The following is a 23,074-nucleotide window of genomic DNA, read 5'->3' as shown; positions in this document are numbered from 1 at the left end:
CATTTGTAAAACTCCTTGCTTGATTTGAGAGTTGTGCCAAAGTCTAGTTTTCTGTTCAGCAGAGATCAGAGACCCTTTTAGGTTAAATTTTTTGAAGTAAAATATAGTAAAAATGTTGTAAGATTTATGAACAAATAGTCCACCACCAGCCGGGCTGATGACCAGCACAATTTCTAAACAACAACATAAATAGAATCCCGTTTATGAAATGTTTAAATTAGGATACAATTTTCTTACATCTTAAGATGTCAAGGCATGTGCTCAGCATCATGCAGCATCTCATTTAAGAGTTCGTTCATGACCTCAACTGGAATGAAGTTAGGAATTTTTCTGGTTTTTAACTTTGAAGCGAGTCAAAAATAAGCACGTGCCCGATTTTTGAACATATTGGTATTAGAATTTTGTACACAAATGAAACCGAAAACGCACGCAATTTGACAACTCGATAAAAAAGAAACTTGAGAAGTTAAAATGTAGTTTTATATCCTAATAACAACGATTTTAAGTTTTTGAACAATTTTCCAAACAAAAACATGAGTATTTGAAGGCATCAGATCGAAAGAAATGATGATGATAATGGTAATTTGGTTTTCGATTAGTTCTTTAAACCAACTATGTCGAAATCAATTGGAAGATTTATTAATATTTAGACTGACTTTACAATCTTCCTCATATCATTTAAGTCGAATCAATATTAGGTTTTTTAAGGCAATCTTAAAAGACGATAATTCAATCTTGCAAAATCAATATGTTCCCTTTTTTGAGTTTTGATTTTAATTGAAGTGAAATGCAAAATTCATATACGTAAATATTGTTCAAAATTTATTGCCTTATTTTGAACAACCCTTTATTTATCAAAAAATGTTCAACGAAATATTAACAAAAGAAATTGTTCAAAAAAAAATATGTAGTTTAACTGCCCTAAAAAATGGTAAACTGTGACATACACGCAATTTTTAAATAACTAATTTAGACAAAATTTGATTGAATGATGATTGTAAAATAGTTTTCCAAAATTTTAGTTTCTGTTCATTATTATTAAAGGTATAATTTTGGACCCCTTGAATTATGGACTCCTTGATCCACAGGACAGTGCAGAAAAGGAAGACCGCGAATCAGGTGGCGCGCACAAGTGGAAAGTGACTTCATCTAACTTGGAGCTAGAAACTGGAGACATCTAGCTTAGAGACCGAGCTAGATGGAGAAGATTGTTGGGTGAGGCCCTAGTTCACACAGGACGGTAACACCACCTTAAGTAAGCAAGTTAAAAGATTGAAGACTTTTGAGCTGTTGATACTTAATCTTTGTTTTAGATTTTAAAAACTAAAACAATTACGAACCTTTTATGAAGACATCAGTTAGAAAAATTAAGACATTTTTCTGTTTTGACAAATCATTAATACATAAAGACAAGGGTTAAAAGAAATAAAACTAGGGCGAGATAGTCAAAAATTATTAATTATTTATTATAATATATTCGTCTATTTTGCTTAATATGATCCAAGCTATAATGTATGGACCAATGTCTTCCAAAAATTTTACATTTTGTAAAGAGATTCCAAAAAAGAAATTATTTAATTGCCTTCAGCAAATGTTCAAGCTTATTTATGGAGACAAAATTTCCACAGTTTATCGAAACATATAATTTGAAAGCCTTTTGAAATGTCGTTCTTTTCGTCTCTACTCTTTTCCATGTAACAATGAGTAGTCGAAATTTTAAGTCTTGAACCACTTATTTCAACCAAAAAACACGTTTTTGAGGTTTAGTTATCGGGCTTGCCTCGAAAAATTAATTCAGTATGAAACTTAGCGGATATCTGCAATCAGCCCAGAAATAATGTTTGGAAAAATCGCCAAATATGTTTGTATGGTTCATATTGGAAAAAGAGCCAACATTTTTTTGGAAAAGAAGTCCTTAATGTTGGAAATTGTGCCAGACAGAAAAATTTTAAAAGAAGCTAGAACGCAAAGTAGAAATAAGACAGAAATTTATATATGTATATTTTGAACGTTTTTTTTTCACAAGTTTTCATAAACTTTAAGTTTCCAGAGCCTATAGCCTATGCTGCTCTTGTTTTTACAAACAACAGTAATAAATATGTAAATAAATACAAAATCGAATAAACTTCGTGAAATTCTTGGTGTGGCACTGAATTAATCGAAGTTAGATTTTACATTTTATTCCTTAGTTGATATTTGCTAAAAAAGTTCTGTCAAATTGCATCTAAAATAACTTTCAGTAAATCTGAGTTTTGTAAAGTAAAAGAACAGATCATTTTAAGAGGCTGTCAAAACTAAAAGTAGCAGAAGTTCAAAAATAGTTACATTTATTCTGTGATTTTTGTGATAATATAAAATAGTTTAATATAAATAATTAATTTTGAAACTGTACTTCACTTTCACACAGATCGATGTAAGTTTATTTTGACTGACATTTATTACAAATCTCTTTCAACATTATTTCACCCCAGAACAATATTGACATACATATTTGTCTCTTTCGTTAATCTCCGGGCCAGTATTACGAATAAAGATATTTGTAAAAAATCTATTCTTATAAAATGTTGATTTTGAATAAAACACAAAGCTGTGGCAAGTCTTAGTTGAAACCAATTAACATCCACATTCATATCTTCCGAATCGAGTCATCATCTCACGATATCGAACATTATTTATACTAACTGCCTGACCGTCCTCATTTTGGAAAAAATACGGCCCGATGATGCCGCAAGCCCATAAACCGCACCAAACAATCAGTCTTTATTGTTTTTGGATTCTCATTCGCTCATTGGGCAATTCAGCTTATAAACTAAAATGTGACTCATCACTGGAGGTGATTTTTTTCGGAAATTGGTCATCCACTGTTACCATTTCTTGTCAAACATTCTGACCATTGACGACGCTTAAAATGATCGAGAGGCTTAAGTTATTGAGTCATTAGGACCTTGTTAGCGTGTAAATGTAAATCTTAATGTATAATGTTCAATAACGACGAGCGTGAAAGGGGCAATTGTTGGCACGACGACGATTTGAGGTTAACAAGCGTGCACTAGAGCCTGATCGTTTTCAATTCGACCTATCACATTCGACTCGCGTCGTATTTTCTTATTAAGGAATTCGCGGCTAAGCGAAAATAGTTCCTCCTGTATTCCAGACATTTGCAACTTTTGGTTTGACTTTTTCTTAATATATTCCAGTGACTTGACAGATTTCCGCAAATTGTGTTTTGTTTTGATGGAATTTGTGAAATTTGCGGCGATTTATTTAAAATTTTATATTTTACTGTGGATAAATTATAAGAAAATTAAAATAAAGCTAACTCACATTTGTATATAACTACAATTAAGAAAGAATCCACGAAATCGGACAGCGAACTCTCTTTTGCCTGTGAATCTGCCAAAAAAAAGCTGCCAACAAACATTATGATATTTCAAATTCGCCTTCGAATTCGTTAATTGGTCTAGGCCGTGGTTTGACAGCTTAACAAATTGACAGACGCGATGACGCACGTTGGAGACGAAGGCCAACAAAATTTAAATTGAAGACAAGGAATAACAGATCTCGATTTCAAGCCGAAACTAACATTTTCATGATTCTAGGAGAAGACCAACACGATTCAGTGTTCTAGGCGAAAACTAAAGTATTTAGTATTTCTATGCCAACTATTTTGTAATGATTAGAAATCTATTCTTTGTAAATGTAACGAAAATAAAAATATTGACAAATATATGCGAAATACTTTAGTTTTCGCCTGAAAATGCGGAATATGATAGTGTTCGCCTTGAAAGCAAGATCTCTTTATTTTGTCTTCTCACAATTCTTAATCCGTATATGCCGTGCAGCTATCGTACATTCGGGTATCGTTGGGGTAAATTGCGTTTCATAATCCGTCATACCGACCCAGGAAAATGTCTGTTCCTATAGAATATTCAGCTCTGTTACGAATTCCATGGTAATGCAGAGGCCCTACTCTGTAACGCGTTTCGAAAGCCAATCCGATTCGAATTTGATATTCGATTCGTTAATGAATTCGTACTCTGTTAAATGTTTCAATCGAATAAAACAATCGTCTAGTACTTTTTCTATTTATCGAATAGATTTGACAGTTTCGAAGTATTTCTTATGAGATTTGTCAGAGCAAAAAACCAAACAAAAATCAAAACAAATCACAAAGAAGACGAGGAAAAAATTAAAATTCAGTCATTATTATCACTTGAGAATTATCGTAATGACTTTTTTTACACTTCACTGCTTTGCAATTGCCACATCTCTCTTTTTAATTCAAGCTTGGAGCTAATTTTTTTAAAGCTGATTTTTTTCATAGTCATTTCGTTTTTTGTCTTGAAATTTGTCTTTTGAAAGGTATACTTTTTTTCCTTCAAGTCATACGAATTCCACCATAATTTCAAATTTTTTTTGTTTGGTATGCACATTTTTCGCTGATGATTCCTGTAATGGAATTTATTTGCTTAAATTTTGAATAAAATTATTATTTTCTTACTTATATTTTATCAATTTAACACAATTTTCCTTTTGTGAGCTTAAAAAACGACCTTCGAATTGCAATTCGTTACTTCTCTTGGTGTAGAAACAAAAATTTACGTTTTCGAACGCTAATGACATTTGGAAACGCATTGCCAGGTACGGAAAATCCGAATGAGCATTTGTCATTCCGTAAGTACTAGATTATTTATCCGCATTAGAAATAGAGAGTACAAAATATTCGTTTTCGAAAATATTTGCTTTCCAAACGCCTTACAGAGTAGACCCCCAGAAACTTTTACAAATTCGCTAATAATGCAAAATTGTATAAGATTTTCCGCTACTAATCTTTTATGTAGTAGATTTTTTTTGCGGTTCGTAAAAGTTCTCGATTAAGATGCAATTCATTAAATCTCTGATGATTTTCTCTAGAACTTTTTTTAAGTATCGTGTATTAATGACAACCTAATCTAAACTTCAATTTTGTTTCCGTTAAATATCCGAGAAGTCCGAGTGAGCATCATTGACGTAATCAGTTTGAAAAGGTAAGCATTCAGAAAATAAATGTTACGCCTAAAAGTCTCTAATTTTCATTTCAATATATTTTTTTCATGAAATACATTATAATAAATTTTTCATTCCTGGATCTCAAGTCTTCGAAGAAATGTCAGCCAAATTCCGCTGAATATTAATGTCTCTTAAAATTTCTGAATGAAACTTTCCATCAATAACAAAATATTTCCCGAGAATTTCACAAATCACTTTTTAGACCTATGTACTTGTTTTGATCTTCTCTTCGAACAAAGCTTAACAACCTTAAGAACTAAAAATCCATGAATCAACTTCCCAGTAGTGAAAGAACAAAATAAAGAAAAACTAAATTTTTGATTTCATAAATTTTTTCGATAAAAAATATTTTTGTTTATTTCCTTGTAAACATTTAAATATATATAGAAATACTTAGCGCATACACATCTTATGTTAAATTAATTTTTACATTTCTTTTAATTTATTTTGTTTGTATTTTTGTTTATTGTTTATTTAATAATATAAATAATATAATTTAGAAAAAAGTGCTACTACAATATTTAATAATAATTTATTTACATTTCAATTAAATATATATTATTTTTATATATTTCCTTAGCAAATAATTATATTTATAACAAAACAATAAAAAAACAATAATATTGTGACATTGAAATATTTATAGCATAAGAAAAACCGTGTTTGAACACAATAACTACTGAGCATGCTTTAATGTTTTTTAATGAATACCACCTACACTAATTCTAGATTATTCTTTTAAAGAGCTGTAACTTAATTAATTAATTGTTTAACATAATTTATTTTATTTCTGCTTTCTATTTCTTTATTTATCATTTTATAGCAAAACAATAATTGTTGTAAAAAAATTAAATTTGTTTAAAAACTAATTTAACAATTAAAATTAAAAATTAACTAATTATTTAAAATGGCATTTTAATGGTTCATTGTTTTTTATGTTTCGTTTTTTAATTTAAAAAATTATCATTCTTTTTTAGTTTTATTTACAAAGGCGGACCCAGGCCGGCCCTGGAATCTTATAACTTACTTTACAAAAACAACAAAAGATTAGGATTAAAGGAACGTTTTGGTTTGGAATCGTATGTGGGGCGGGGGGCTGTAGGTTCAATGGAATTATATTCCATTGGTATACTTCTTATTTGGATGAGGCTCTGGCTTCGTTGGTGGGACTTGAGACAACAGATGTTGACTTTGTGGATGTCGGACTTCTCTGGCCGTCAATCGGAAGGGATTGTTCTGAGTTCTTGGAATCCAAATTCTTTAACTTGAGCATGTACTGTTCGAGGGCTTCGTTTCCAGCGCGACGCATTCGGGAAAAGTGTTCCATGATGTACGCTTGGGGGTAGCTGTAGATTGAAGCGCATTGGGATTGTGGATAGGGGAAGAATATGTTCGGAGCATTGACACTGTGGGCGATGTTAGAGCTATTCTGTTGGGCTGCTGCTGCTGTTTGGGCTTTCGCTCGGATCATGGCTTCTTTGATAATCTTATTTAGATCAGCTAGCGAGGGCTGTGTTGCTCCTAAAGGCGACATAACAACATTTGGCATTTGTTGTGGTAGCTTTTTAACAGACAAAAGAGGAAAATCGGGCGCTTGTGTTTGTTGTTGTTGCTGCACTTTTGGAGAGCTCTTGTTCTTGTGAATATTGTTGTTGTTGTTTGTGCTGTTGTTGTTCAACACGTTAACTGGGGAGGTGTGGGGTGTTGAAAGCTTGGCAGCAAGATTCAATGGAGGAGATTTTTTTGACACGTTGCCGTTCATAGGGGACATATTATTAAAGTTAGGCGGTGTGGGAGACTTCTTGAAGGTGGAAGTCTTTTTCTGGACAGATTTTTGATTAGTCGATGGGGAGAGGTTACTTTGAAGAAATGAACTAAGCATCTCGGTGGCTTTCTGATCTGGCGTTGTCGTTCGTGGCAAGATATGACGGAATTTCTTTGAAGATGGAACATCCGACGAAGAACTTTTTGGCGAGCCCGATTCCGAGCCGGATCTCTTTTCCGCCGAGTTGGGAGCTGATCCGTTGGAGCGTTTGTCAGGGCTTGGAGTCTTTTTGCCGTCACTAGGCGACATCGTCGTACTCGAAACTGTTTTGTTGTTGTGATTGTTATTTTTCTTTTCGATTGGATTCAAAGATGGAACTTGCTTGGCAGAAGGTGTTATTGTCATGGTCATACTTGGAGTGGTGTTTGTCATTGAGGACATACTACTTCGTACAGCCTGTGATTGTGCCTGTGGCGACTTGGGAGTGGAAATACTATGGATGGTAACCGATTGGTTAATGTTATTTTGCTGCTGAGGAGGTTTTAGGCCCTGAAGCTGTCGCTGTTTATCATTGTCTGATGCCGCTGGAGTTTCGGGAAGTTTCAGTATTTCGATGTAATTATTCACTGGACTTTTATGCTTTGGATTGAATGAACTGTTGGCGGGCAGTTCACCGTCATCACGGGTTATTGTAATCGACAGCGAAGATGGAATACTGATGTTGCAGGAGTTTAGCAGAGACTTGACTTTCAGCTGCTTCTCTGGGGGATCCTCGATGGGACTTGGACTTTTTGAAAATGGAAAGCTTCGTTTGAGGTGCTTCTCCAATATACTATCATCCACTTTTTGTGGAGATGTGTTCTGGGCTGGTGGGGAAGATCGGTTGTTGTTGCCGGCGGCGGCTACTTCAGGCTTCTTTGTAGGTGGGGCTGGGAACAAACTAGACATCTGGTTGGTGTTACCGCCTAAGACATTCTGCAAGTAGCTCGAGTTCGTGTTCGGTTTGGGGGTGTATTTGTAGGTGGGTTGGGTAGGAATGTTGTAGTTGGGCACATATTGTGGTGAATTGGGTGAGTAGATAGGTGAATTGGGGGTGTACATCGGAGTGCGGCAGCCTGGAGGAACCTCATTGCCCCTCGATTTACTCGCATTGAAGAGAGCAAAGTTAAGGTAGTTAGAGATGTTTCCATTCTTACCACTTGGAGTCTGGTTAGCTGGCACTTGTGTTGGTGTCTTGTGGGCCGGCTGCGGTGGAGAAGCTGAGCTACTTGTGGGAGTTTTCGGGCCATAAATCTTTTTCTTCGTATTGTCATTGGATGGAATAGACTTGATTTCAGTGCCTGCGTCTTTCAAAATCTTGTTCATGTCGTTGGGAATGTTCGCAAATGGATTGGGTCTGCCTCCTTTGGGTAAAATCGGCTGGAATCGCTTCGCCACTGGTGTCCGACTTCCCGGAGAAGCCTTGTGTGGGGCATTCATTGGATGAGGCGTAAGTGATCCAGGCGGAGCAAATTTGACAGGGAGCTTGTTTGGTTTTTTGACTGGTTCGCTTGGTGGTTTCATGATACTTGTCGGAGGTGACGGCAGAGGCAGATTGGGAATTAACTTTGGAGGTGAAAGGGTTATGGACATTGGTCCAACTGTCACAGGTGGGGGCATTAGCTTCTCGTCGGCTTTTTCGCTCTCCTTCTTCCGGCTTTCTTTCTCCTTCAATTTGGCGAGTTTCTCTTCCTTCTTCACTTCGGCCGGCAACAAAGGCAGCTTGATTTTATAATTATCCGGAGTGATAGTTGGCTCGAAGACGCACTTGGGCTTCTTTGGATTACTCTTGATCACATCCTTGTTCTTGCGTTTCGAAGGAAGATTCAAAGGTGGTCCCATCAGGGAAGTAACTGGTGATGGAAAAGGCACAGTAGGCTTTGAAACAGGTGAAAATGTCAAAGTCAAAGGTTCAAGTTTCTTAACCTCCTTCTTAGGTGGCGATGGTGGGAGATCTTTCTTAGGGGTGAGAGCAAACGATTTCAGAAATTGTGATTGTGGGTCCTCAATTGGATCGGGTGTAGGTGGAGATTTAGGAGATTTGGGAGACTTAGGAGATTTAGGAGACTTTGGAGATTTGGGAGATTTTGGTACTTTCGAACTGGCAGGACTAATTCTTCCCGCTTTGATTGTCAATGGGGGAACTGTCAAGGGAGAAGAAGAACGACCCTTACGGAAATCCCTCAATATTTTAGCAGCATTGCTTTGACTATCTTTCTTGTCTTTCTTATTTTTGACCTTCCATTCTTTTTCCGGTTTGACCGGTTTGACAATTTCCTTTCGATCCGGATCGGACATATTAATGATGGTTACACTATTCTGCTTGGACAGGTCTATTTTAAGCTTGATATTCTCGACTTTTCGTTCGTCTTTCTCCGGTGGAGAGTTATCCTTCTGTTTGTGGTGGGACTTATTTAAATTCTTTGCCGGACTCTCACCGCTTGGAGACAATAGTATTGCCTTTAATTGTTTTGTCTGCTTACCCACCAGAGTTATTCTCAGCTTATTGGTCTTCAGCGATTCATTCTCGGTCATCGTTCCTGTGTCTTTGACTGGAATCTGAATTTCTTTTAAGGGAGCCTGAGAAAAATTTTCTTTTTTCAAATATACTATCGATTCCTTGATTGGACTTTTATTGATTTCTTCCTTGATTTCGGTAGCAATTTTCAAAAGATCCGAGTTTGGTGACGGATCTGGGTTATTGTGAATAACTGTCATACCCACAGCTGGCAAATTAAGATCCAATTTTTCAACTACTGGCATTTCTTCTTTTGGTACTATTGCTGCTGCTGAATTGGGAACTGCTTTGATATTGGAGTTAGTTTTCACTTTCGGTTTGATCTTTCTTAGCCTTTGTTTCACTCGAAAGTAGAACCGCATCGGAGCATCACGCTTCCAGGTATAAATATACGCTACATCCATTAGAGTATAATGATCCAAGAGGACTATTGTCTTAACTTTGTACATAATATCGACGCTAAAACTACTCGAATCAATGTCAAATTTACCATAGACGAATTTCTTTAAATGGCTAACGGTAAATATTGCCGGACACTGCAAATATTTGGGCTTTAAAAGCTGTGCCATCATTTCGTCGTTGATGTTGACGTGTTCACTGCAAAGAAAATAATTAAAAATTAATAAACATTAGAATTTGGGACGATAGAGAACAACAAAAACGCGAAAAGAAGAAAGTAAAAAAAGGATTGAAACTGTCAGCTTTGGAAATATAAAATGCCCATCTAATTTTCTTGTCAACTCGTTTGACACTTGACATTTGTAGGTACAAACAAATGTCCAGCAATGTGACTGTGACATTTTAAAACATATCGAAATGTCACTGTGTTGACAGAAACAAAGTTCTCTTTAGTATAGACGATTCCCGCCGTTCAAAGAAATTTCTATGAATAGGAAGGTACATAAAAGGAGATACCAACTATGTGCTTTGCAGTACATAAATAACTCTTTTCATTCTCGAGAATTCTCGTTCGGGACAACGGGATTTGATGGAAACTATGTACAGAATGTATTTACTTAAAGCTTTGTTTGTTCAACACTGAATAACGACGACGACGCAAGGTATAAAGAGGCTTTTCGTCAAACAACATCACCAATTCCCTGTCCCCTTTCGAATTCGGTACATAGTCATTGCCTTTTCAATTTAATCTTTCTGATTTCTATGGGACGACAACAGCGGCGGTGGCGGGATTATCCCACAGAGTTTACCCAACCACCCACGATAGTAGGTATAAAAGATATAATAGTACTGACAGTTCAAAGATCTGTCTGTCAAAATATTGTGTACAACAGAAACAGAAAGAAACACATAAGAGTGAAGAATCAATATAGAAGAAAGAAAATCTTGATGTAATAGCAATCTTATAATAATGTAACTTACTCTATGTCAGCATATTCCAATGACAGCGACATATACTCCTTCGGACTAAATATCAAATGTTCTGTATCTTCACCTCTCTGTTCGGGGGTTGCTAATGCAGCTTCATCAGGCCGATTCTTATAGAAGGCACGTTTTCGTTTGAGTTCCTTTTCATATAATTCCGGTACCAATTTGTAGACAATCGCTTGTAACGTCGTATCAGGTCTGAAATGGAAACAAATAATAAGTATACACATTAGTTTTGGTTGTGTAAATCAAGTTTTATGAGTGTATAGATTTTAATCTAGGTATGTGTTTATAAGGCAAACATTAACTACTATCAGGGTTGCCAAGTTTTGAACTAGTTCAATAGCTCAAATAAAAAATATTTGGAGTAGCCCAAATTAGCCCAATTTCAATAAACACAAAAAATGATCACTTAGATTTTATTTGTATTTAAAATTAAGTAAAATATCCTTTTGTTAATCATAATTTTTGATGTTAAAGACAATTTTTGAAGAGGATATCCCCATTTTCGATAAATAGCTCAATTTCCTATAAATAGCCCAATCTGGCAAGCCTGCGACTATACTATAGTTATCATTATTTGAAATAGTATTTAAGATGATTTGATGGAGTTCGGTGGACCCCAAGTGATTTAATCTTCGCATTGTGTGTCATGGTTGTCAAATCGACAAGATATTTCCATCAGTTCTACCACACTTTGTACATATACAAAACGAAGATGAAGTAGAAGAGGAAGGGTTTTTTGTTTAACACACGGAATATAGCATCACGCTTGAAAATCAACTCAAGTGTGGGTCGTTGTTGTTTTTTCGAGAGTTGGAAGTTCGATAATATACAAAAATAATGTTTACACTTTACCTACGCTCAACTGAGCGGACCTTACAAATTCAGATTGGTCCGGACCGTGGTATGACGTTTGCTTGCATATTGGATCTTTGGTGTTTGTTTCCTTTTTTTTCGTCATTCTTTTTTGGGTTCGTTCGTTTTTAAATGATGGATGATTGCCTTAATTGAGTGGTGGTGGGCATGATAAAAGAGAAGCCGAAGTAAGAAAAATCAGACACACAAGAGGAGCACCATCATCGAGAACCCATCATGACCATCGGCCAGGCATCACCATGCCATCCACAATACAGAATCCAGAATCCAGAATGGGTGCTTCAATATTTTGAAGTGTTTGTATATGAGTATACATATTTCGGTTGAGAGGGTTATTCTTTTACCCATCATCAGATTTTTTGAATTTTTTTTGTTTTGTTTCTTTTATAAATGGCCAACTATAATATTTTTGTTTACATTTTTATGAATAAGTGTATTTTTACATTTTTGACAGAAGATGAATACAGCTCAATTTCTTCAATTCTTCTTCTGAGTTTTTTTTTTTAAGATAGAATTGTAGAAATTAAGTGACGATAAATTGTCATCGCAATTTGACGAAGGGATCCTTTTTTGGATTTGTATGTTGCAATCAACACTCTTCCTATCTTAAATCCTTTTATTTCAAAATGTCCTGAGTATAAATAAGATATTTGATTAAAGAATTGAAATCAATGATATTTTAAGCGCAAGAAGTTAAAGTTGGAAGAATGGTTAGAAATTGATGCTTCGAACTGAAATATGTTTTTACACCAAATTTTGAAAAGACATTTTTTTTTTGAAAAAAATGGGAAAACTTTGAAAATTGACACTAAAAATATAATTCTCTTCGTCTAAAGTTTGAAAAAGGCAAACGTCTGAAATTTTGTTTCACGTATCTCTTAAAAAAAGTAGTCTTTGGGAATTGTGCTTTTAATAAAAGAAGCAAGAATTTAGCAAAACCATTTGCTGAAAAATGTTTTTGACCACTTTTGTGGCATCATTTCGACAAAGTCCGAATATGCTTTTTAGTCATAGTTGTTTTTTTTTTTTAGTTTAAATACGAAGCTTTTTTATAATGGTTCAGTCTTTCAGTTTCTTCTTTAAATATTGAGTTGAAAACTTGTTTTAAAAAAGCAGATCTGTAACTTGACTAAATGCAGGCATAAGCTAGCATATGCGTGCATAAGTAAACGTGCGAATACAAAGAATCTCAATACGAGTGAACATAATGGAGTCTAGTTCCGTTTCGTTCAATTTTTCTGTTTCGTCAGCTTAAGCAAGGGCGATCCCAGTCGCTCGCCGCATAAGTAAATTCTGACATATAGATACGTGACAAAAATTACATTATGGCTATCCGCAGTAATTTCACAAACTTTAGTGAATTTTCGTTGAGTTTTTGACATAAGCTTATGTTTGCTTATGCCTATTATAGTTGGGCCTTAAGGAAATCAAACAAAACTCTGCTTTTAACGAAACTAAATTTCGTTCAATTCCCAAATTGTTATTTATTATGTTTGACATTTCAATTATTTGACTTAAAACTAACTTTTGTAACATTTATTTTCGATTACTTAGAACACGTCTTTCACGTCCCGTTCTTTCGTTCAGTTTAAATTTTATTTTGCTTTTTTTCCGTTACATAAACTTATTTTTGTATCGAAATAAATTGGATAAAATTTCTAGAATTATTTATGGCGTTTTTCAATTAAAATAAAAAAATAAAATAAATCAATTTTTCCTTGATCTAGACCTGTCAAAATACAAATTTCCCTTGTTTTTGCATTCCAAGGGGCAAAATAAATTGATTTATTTTTGTATCAAGATAAAAAATGCAGATATGGATTTTTCGGATGATTAAAAAACCCTTTTTGCAGCAATACTAATACAATTTTGATAAAATATTTAGCTCGAAATTTGACAATCCTGCTAAAGAAGTAAAACTTATACAATGACAAACAGAAAACAATTCCAATCGTGTTCCATGTGCAACGAAAAAAAAATCCGAATTTACCAATGGAAAAGTCCACACTTTAAATTCAAACAGAGAACAAACTTGAAAACTTTGGGAATTTTTTGTTCGTTGAATTTTTGACATATAAACTTGATTTTAAGTTAAAATTTTACTTCATATAATTTATTTCAAAACATTTCTTCCAATTTAAAATAGAAATAAGCTTAAGCACTCCGTTTTGAACACACACAAAAAGAAGAAATCTTCTTTCGTTGAGTTTTAGAATGTTTATTTTTATCAACTTTGTTTGTTCGTTCAGTTTTTGACAAAGCAACTAAACTTAAGTATAACCTACCTTCATATAATTTATTTCAAAACACTTCTGTGAATTTCCAATTGAAACAACCTAAAACATTCCGTTTCGAACATAGTCACAAAAACAATAAAAAATCAAATTTCGTTGAGTTTCGGAATGTTTATTTCTATGAATTTTGTTTATTCGTTCAACTTGACTTAAGGTTTAATTTCACTTCGTATAATTCATTTTAACACGTTTTTTTTGAATTTGAATAGGTTATATATGATTTGAAATCACTCCGTTTTGAACATGTAAAGAAGAAGAAATAATCATCTTTCGTTCAGTTTTGGATTATTGGTTTCTTTCTATCAGGTAAACGCTTCTCAACACAGAAATTCGACCTAAAACCGTACAAATACATACTTTTTCTATTATACAATCATTTAACTCAGTTTTTCCTTATTTTTAACTTCATCTTTAGGACTTATCCGATTTGAGAGTGTCGTTAAATGATGTTTTATAAAAAAAACTCCTACAAAAAATCCGCTTCCGGCTTTAAAATTCAATTTCGCTTCAGAATTAGAGTTTATTCTTTTTTTTAACATACCTAAATGGAAATGTTTTAGCTTTACAAATTGGTAAAATAATACCTTTCCATAATGCACCCTCATTTCCATATTAGTGTAGGTATAAATTTTTCAATTTGACAAGTCGACAACTAATTGGATACTCTTGAAGTCGTTTTTTTTTGTTTGTTGTATTTTTTTATTTTGACACATGCATGACATTGATAAGGCACGTTCTGTTTCTACCAAATGTCATAGGTACATAATGTGTATGCGCCTTAAATGACATTCCACATTTTAACGTTGTGGGTACATATTTTTTGTGTGTTTAAAACGGAAGGAAGGCAGGAATCTATAGACTTACCAACCTATTAGGTTTCATTCAAAGTACGTTACGTAGGTAGCTAGATAGGAACGCAAAAAGTATAGGTAGGTACCTAACTGATGCGGGAGTAAAATGTCATGGAAATTGGAAGGAATACAAAAATGGCGCCCATTCCACTCTGTATCACACACATGTTTCTTTTGTAGGCGCAATACATTACACGCCAGGATGGAATTAAATTCTCGAAATTATAAAAAAAAATAGGTATACTTTAACACGACCAACAACAACAAAAAGAAGAAAGAACGAAAAAATTAATAATAGATGCATTAACCCTTAAACAAAATCCTCCACCACCGCCAATACCCAACCTACTCTATAATTATAGCATAATATTTCTTCACTCTCGTCATCGTCATGATGGGGCAGCAGCAAGCAACACAAAGAGCATGCCAGCAATCAGAAAAACATTGTGTTGCAGCAACATACCTATTATCGCTATAGGTTGTTCATTGTAGGGAAGAAAAAAAAAAGAAAAACGAGGGCGAAACGGAATCTCTTTTCACTAAAAAACAGTGAATAATATTCCACTCGACTCACTGTAGGTAGAATTGAAGCAGTAGGCACGTCACGTTACATAGAGGTGAAGATACCTACACGAAACACGGAAAATAATTCGTTTCGTAGGTATTTTATTTTTTTCTTCATTCTCTTTGAGAATTATAATTATGTGTTTTCATACTTTTTGAACACACCCACCCCTTCTTCACATACTCAACTCACTCTACGTCTTCTCTCTTGGTATGTATAGAGTATAGAGTACACCCTGGCTCCACATGAATTATGTACACTCCAACGCCAAGTTAAATGAAAAAATAATAATAATAAAGAAGAAAGAAAAAAAAAGAAAAAGTTTGAGGAACTGTACTGGAGGTAAAGTACATAATAGCGAAGCATGCGTGTGGTTCCTACCAACGACGCGACGAACAGAGTCAAAGAAACGCTTTTTTTTCTTTTTTTTTTTGTAGTTGTTTTACCTACCCACCTAGCTATTCTTATTTAATCTTCCCTTCCTTCTTCTTGCTTTTATTTGAACAAAAATTTGAAGAAGAAGAAACAGCAGAAGACGAAGAAGTAGAAAACTCGGGCGTAATATTAGAGAAGAACACATTTATCACAATTTCACTGTATTCAAAATTTCTTCATTTCTTCACATCTACTTCTTCTTTTTCTTCTCATGCTCTTCTTATATTCGTCATCAAAAATATACATAATCTTCAACTTTACTTTACTAACATTTCCCTAAAAATTTCTTATCTTCTTTTCTATAATAAATTATGTGTATCGTGACGAATTGAAGAACAAAGCAAAAGAAATAAAAAACCTCTCTAATAAGTTTAAAAGACCGCTCATAAACCTTTATACATATCTTTAAATATAGAAGAAGCAGAAGAAGATTGAGATGAAGAAAGAAATGAAGACAAATTCGAAGAAGAAAAAAAACTTACTATATTATCAGAAGAAAATCATGAAGAAAACAAAATTCAGCAAAGTATGTACCTCACGTAAAAGAAGACGTAGTAGAAGATAAAGAAGAAGACGTAATAGAAAAAGAAGTTAAAGAAGAAGAACAAGAAGAAGTTAAAGAAGAAGAACGAGAACAGCTGTGTCTTGTAAATAAAAATTCTTATTTACTTATCTTCCTTTATATACAAACTATTAGAAGAAAAATGTAAAAAAGGAGAAAGAAGAATCGACCAAGAAGAAAAAATTCTTGTTGTTTATTTCTTTAAGTTTTCTTCTTCTTCTTCTTCTCGGTCTTCTTTTGGTGGTTCTTTAATTTTGCCGACGGGAGGATTTAGATTGTTTGTTTATTCTTTGAAGATACAAAACAAACTTTAGTATTAGAATTTTGAGAATCAAAAAGAAATAAACAAAGATAGAAGATGGATGGAAAACAAACTTCTGATCCCCGAAAATAGATACGGGAATTAAATTAAATAGAGAGATGGCAATATCAGCACAGCAAGAAACTATAGAAGTGAAGCAGCAGGAACAGAGTAAGGAGTATACAAAAGAATACGGAGAATAGGATAGAGAAGAAGAAGTAGTAAGAAGTTTTCCCATAATTTTTGTGTATATTCCGGATTGGGACATATACAAAAAACAACCCGTCCGTCGCGTCGTCAGAGTCAGAGTCAGCGTTTGCTGTTGTTGTTTTTGTCGAAAAAGGTATTGGAAGGTATACTACATAAGGAATAAAGGGTAACCAAGTTAGGTTGGTTGAAGATAGAGGGAAGCAGCAGGGGAAAGATTAATAAGAGTGGTGCGTTGTTGGTTTCTCGTTTATTTTTTCGATTTGGGTTTTAGATAGGTAGGTAGTGATATAGAGGCTTGGGTTTTTGCTGACTTCTGGAGTAAAAGTTCTTTAACGATTCCCTGGGGTGCGCGTTTTTTTTTTGTACAGTTTTGTATTGAAGATAAAGTATATAAGGCATCAGAAACAGCAGCAACAGCGAAGGAACGAAACCATGATGATGTTGATGATGCCAAAGCCGATGAATGGAAAATGCACATAAAAAGAAGGAAAATCTGAAGCAGCATGTGACGCTGACGTTAAACCTGGAGCTGAAGTTGATGACGAGGAAGACTATCTACCCGCCTACATCACCCGAAGCACATAGAAGCATGTACCTAATGTACAGTGATTCGAACTTATGTAGGTATAATATATCAACATTAAACCCACTTTGATTCCCCATTCCAGTCGCATCGTCGTCGTGGTCGTAGTCGTAGTCATCGATGTAAGCAAGCAGCACTTTGCCATTCCATGTATGTACTACCTAGAGAGTGTTCCTGATTCTGGCCGGGCCACTCCACCACTTCACTCCTCCATTTAGGTTGATATTCATCCTACCTACATTTCCTGTGTGTGAAGATGAAATGGTTTTCTGCATTTTTATATTTCTCTTGTCGTCGTTGTTGGTGAAATTAAATCTCGGTACGTTGAATGAAATTGTTGACATTTTTTAAACAGGACTTTTTTTCTGTTTTTTTTTTCTAAAGGACCAACGACGATGTTCGTTATGATGATGACAAAAAGGGTTGGAAAAAGGAATGTTTTGCCTTATGTGTAGGTATTGGAGGATATGAACTAAACTTTATCATGTTATAAATACGAGAATAGAAGTGAGTAATATTCATGGAAATGTTCGTTTAAATTCCTTAAAAGGAGAATAAATGTGAGATAATCTGAAGGTTTTATTTAAAACATTTCAGTCTTTTTTTTTATTTCGTTCCTGATGCTAATAAGACAACGTATGTCTGCATATCCTTACAAAAGCACACACAAAAACAAGAAGAAGAAGAAAATCACGACGACGACGACGATGAGGACAAAACAGCAGCAGCAGCAAGGACTTTATGTGTTGCATTATATTAAGACATAAAAAAAGGATGTTTTCTTCTTTTTTGTTTGTAAGGATGACGATATGGCATCTTCTATACCAACCTAGTTGAATATTCAGAAAGGAAGTCGACGTATGTAGGTACACTCCTTACATACCTACGCGTCATCATATTGTTGGCGTTGTCGTGAAGAAATGAATTAGCACAAAAAGGGGAGTTCTTTCATTTAAAAAAAAAAGAAACAAATTTTTTACACTGCCTTGTGTTTTAAGATTCAGAGTAAACCACTTGATAATTAAGGATGAACTCTTGATGGCGTTATGTAATTTTTAATTGAATGTGATGTCAAAAGGTTACAGACAGAGCGATTATGTGGTGACAGGAGTATTTTTTATTTCTTCACTTTCTCTAGAGTGACGAAAAGGAATATAGTACTTTGTAGATACTCCGTCTTATGATTGCCTTGAGGTTGTAGGTATAAATCTCGGATATGTAGCTACATCTTATGTTGAAAAATGTGTTTATCCAAGATTGTGTGGCTGTGGGATTGGAAGGGTGTGGGTAATAAGACATTTCAATGTTGTGTTTTTTCTTAATGTCTAAGGTGTTTTGTATAAGTAAATAATGTAAGGTGGTAGGTATAGACTTTTAGTCAGGCGGAGCTATATTTAAGCTACTAAGTGAACACCATTTTCTTTGACATCACCATAAAAGGTGGTATATATAAAAATACCAAAGTTACCGGTAAAAAAAGTGTTTTTCTGGCTTTTGAACAGAAGAGTGAATAAGTACCTATAAATATACCCGCATTATAAGATGAATTTAATTAAGAAATTAAGTAAATCATAGAAAGTAAACTAGGGGAGCTTTGAAGAAAAAAAAATAAACGTGAATTTTTTTTAAAAAGACTTTGTTGAAGTTAAACGTATGTACTAAATTAATTGGCTCCTTTTGATTGGCTGCACTTCCTTATCTTTAATTGTTTTCGATTTTTAGGGATCGTGTAGGTAGGTAAGATATACATTTTGTATATTCAGTTAAGCTTTAAAGAGCAATTCAAAACATTTGAATTTTGCTATATGAAACAGTTGAAAACCGTATTATCCGGATAATTGAAAACTGTAGTTTGAGTCTGACACTATTCAAATGGTTCCTATCCGCATCTTAGCTTTTGGAAAATAGCATATTTGAGTACCTAAATTTGAATTTCATAAATGGGAAAATTGAAATCCGTACTATCCGACTAATTTTAGATATAAAGATAATAAACTGAAACCATTCATATTCTAAAATATCGGAGAAGCATTCGAGTCTTTAATGAAGAATAAACCAAATGACAAACCAACCATCAGGATAATATTAGCTATAGTTGCATTGAATGCGATAAGTTAAAATTCGACTTTATCCGAACAATATCGAAAGGCAATAATATCTTCAAGGAAAATATCCGTATTATCAGAACAAATAAAAAGTTACTTCCATATGTTGGAGAAAAATGGGATTTTTAAAATGAAATAGCTTGTGAAAAATGGAAAACAGACTTTATATGAATAATTGCCCATTTTTAGTAGTTAATTAGTTACTAAACACTTTCAAATATATCGTAACATGATTTATACGGTTTTTGTACCACTTTGAACTTTTTAACTTAATGCATTTAAGTGAATAAAAAACATAGAAAATAAAGAACGAGAAAATGTATGCTGTCACAAAAATATCCTGTTTTTTAAGGAAGGAAGTTTAAGTACGAAAGAAATTTAAACCATTTTCCGGGAGTTTTTGATTGACGTCAGTCAGTAGCAAGTCAAAAGAAAAGAATATGGAAAAAAGACAAATTTAAAATCATTACAAACTAATTCACGTTTTATTTAAAAAAATTGAATATAAAAGTGACTAAACTATAAAAATAAAATTTATTTATATTATTAATAAAAACCACCCAGTAACAAAACTTGAATCGTATTCAGAGGGTCAAACAGTATCTAATCTAAAGGCAAAAAAGGCAATTGAAAAAAAAACATAGAAAACAAAACTTGAAATAATCACAATTAATTCAAACCTAAATAACCCTAAACTAAACTTAATTTGTTCTACAAGTCCAATAAAAGAAACTTCCATCCAATGTCATAGAGTGCGTCGTTGTATTAAAATATCATTCAAAGAAAAACATCGAAAACAGTTAAACTAATTAATTCTAAATTATAAAACAATTTAAAAATAAAAGAAATTAAAACACTTGTTGAAATAGAATTTGCTAAGCAACAAATAAAAAAAATAGCACGGAGAAATCGAAATTCAAAAATAGAAAACATCGCATCATATATTCAAAATCTATCAACAAATTCCCAACTTGACGGTAAATTAAAAAATTATGTTTCGCCCAAAATCAGAATCTAAATGAACAAAAAAATACAAACATTAAAAAAAACATAGAAAACACAGCAAGAGAAATTATAAAAAAACATTGCGCGTTAAATTTGATATTATCATAATTTAAAGCTTATTAACGACTTTAAATGTATTCAATAAAAGAAGCTTCCAATTATGCTCTTCGGGTGTGTCGTTAAGTCGAAAAACCAATCCATTAAAAACATAGAAAACACACTAAAACAGTTAAACTAATAAATTCTAAAATATAAAACAATTAAAAATAAGAGAAATTAAAACACTTGTGAAATGAAGTTGGCTCAGCGACGAATAAAAAGATACAGCACGGAGAAATCGAAATTCAATTATAGAAAACATCGCATCATATATTTCAAAAATCATATCAACAAATTCTTAACTAAAAGACGATAAATTAAAAAAAAAACTATATTTTGCCCAAAATCCGAATCTAAATGAAAAAAAAAAAAACATTCGTAAAAAAACATAGAAAACACTTCAAGAGAAATTATAGAAAACATTGCGCGTTAAATTTAAAATGATGATAATTAATTTAAAACTAATTTATTTAAATTTAATAAAAGAAGCTGCCAGTCATGCTCTTTAGGTGCGTCGTTATGTCGAAAAAACATAGAAAATACACTAAAACTTATAAATCGGAATTTATAAATCAATGAACAATTAAAAATAAATGAAATTTAAACACACAATTATGATAAAATTAAGTTTTCAAAACAACAAATAAAAAACAAATCGAAACTCCAATATAGAAAACATCGCACAATTTTTCAAATGATTATCGACGATAAACCGAAAAAATTAAGTTTCGCTCAGAATCTAACTCTTAATCGAAAACCCCTTCAAGGAAGAAAAAACATAGAAAACATTACAAGACAAAGATAGAGAAAGAAAGTTCAACAATTTTTTTTTTAAACAATTTTCAGGGGGGTGTTTCCAAATGTTGATATCAAGTTGTCAAAAGATAAAACATCGAAATTGGGAAACTATTCCATTTTTATCGATTGTCGTTTTCTTTAAAGTCTAAACTAATACGCATATACAATCAAGGGTCTAATTTTTCATGTGCAGTAGCTTATTTTAAAAATGACCACAGGGGCTCCATTCCCCCTAACTCAAAATTACATATTACCATAAATATACTTAATGAAGGAAGAATAAGATATCCTTTTGAATCCAAAGATATTTACATACCCCAAATTTTCAAATGACTGTACTTTAGTGTTGAAATTTTATATATAAAGCTTCAAACTTCATAAACGGATATAATTGGCATGCGGCAAAAACCACATATGAACATTTCCATTTCAAAAGGCACCAACCTCTCCCCCCCCTCAAAATAAAAAAGGAACGTGATTAAAAGTACAAATACAAGAACATAAATAAGAAGAAGTCCATTTATTAAATGTCCACATATCCTTAAGGGTCTGTTAAATTGCTAAGAAATGTTAAATAAGATAAAAGGAACATGACCAAAGACTAATGTCCATCTCAAATTTTATTCTTATTTACCATAACTACATAAATATATATAAAATCGCCCTTATATATGTATACACATATAGAGTAAGAAGATATGTAGATACATATGTAAATTTAAAGCCTCTTTCTTCTACCTATGTATATATATACAATGTAGATACATAAGCTTTAAAACGACCCCCTTACAATTTTCTTTAAGAAATACGAACCCCTTGTATTTGCTTTCTTCTCGTTCTTGTTGTTGTTGTTTTCTTCTTCGTCTTTTTTCAATATCACACCCTTATGTCGTTTACACTGTACAGCTTCTTTAAATAACTTTCAACAAAAAAAAGCATATCTTGTTGTTGACAGGAATCTTTACACTTTCTTACAGTCTTCTTTTACATATCGCACCCTATTGAAACTTTATAAAACACGAAATTAAGTTTATACCTTCCGGTCAGTTATAAATTCGATAATGATGCATGTCCACATAAACACATAATCTTTTAAATTCTTCTTAACAAAAATATAAACAAAAACTATATGTATTGTAAACATTTATCTATAACTATCGCACACGGCACACAGAGTGAAGATTTGGAAAGGGACCTATCTACCTTACTACCGGCCCACAAATAGTTTTCGTCTTATTCTTATTCTAGATATTAAACAGGTTGCTATAGAGCATACGATAATCTCTTAACCCTTATAACTTTGTTTTCAAAAAGTTTATAGTTAAGTATGCCTTTTGCTTATAGGTAATTGGACATCCAATTTGACATGCCATCCTTTCTTGGCTTGATGCTTGCTTGCTTGGAAATTAAATTTTCCCTTAAGGGTATAAATATACCAACCTCCATCACAATCTTCTACTTCCATAATATTGTATCTCAAATAAAATTATATTATACAAACGATTTTGTACAAGGATAACAATCTTTTAACTATGTGTATACAAGCCACACGAGCGACGACGAACGGCGGCCAGCGTGGCGTTTCTTATACCTATTTTAAGGGTAAAAACAAAATTAATATCAAGTGGAA

The 23,074-nt window shown here is 33.2% G+C and overlaps 1 protein-coding gene across 1 annotated transcript in view; it reads right to left on the bottom strand.

Annotated features, from left to right (window-relative positions):
* Positions 1-5,433: 5,433 nt before the first annotated feature.
* LOC129950346 (polycomb group protein Psc) overlaps positions 5,434-23,074 on the bottom strand; it is a 48,835-nt gene continuing 31,194 nt past the window's right edge. Inside the window, exons 4-5 of the mRNA XM_056062255.1 lie at positions 10,752-10,955; positions 5,434-9,968 (exon numbers count right to left, since the gene is read on the bottom strand). Of these exons, the coding sequence (XP_055918230.1) occupies positions 6,185-9,968; positions 10,752-10,955 (3,988 nt within the window). The 3' untranslated portion in view covers positions 5,434-6,184. The remainder of the gene's footprint in view (positions 9,969-10,751; positions 10,956-23,074) is intronic.

The sequence above is a fragment of the Eupeodes corollae genome, chromosome 3, assembly GCF_945859685.1.
Source record: "Eupeodes corollae chromosome 3, idEupCoro1.1, whole genome shotgun sequence".
Taxonomy (NCBI): Eukaryota; Metazoa; Arthropoda; class Insecta; order Diptera; family Syrphidae; genus Eupeodes; species Eupeodes corollae.
The sequence above is the reverse complement of the archived record's forward strand: the minus strand, read 5'-3'. Positions and strand labels throughout refer to the sequence as shown.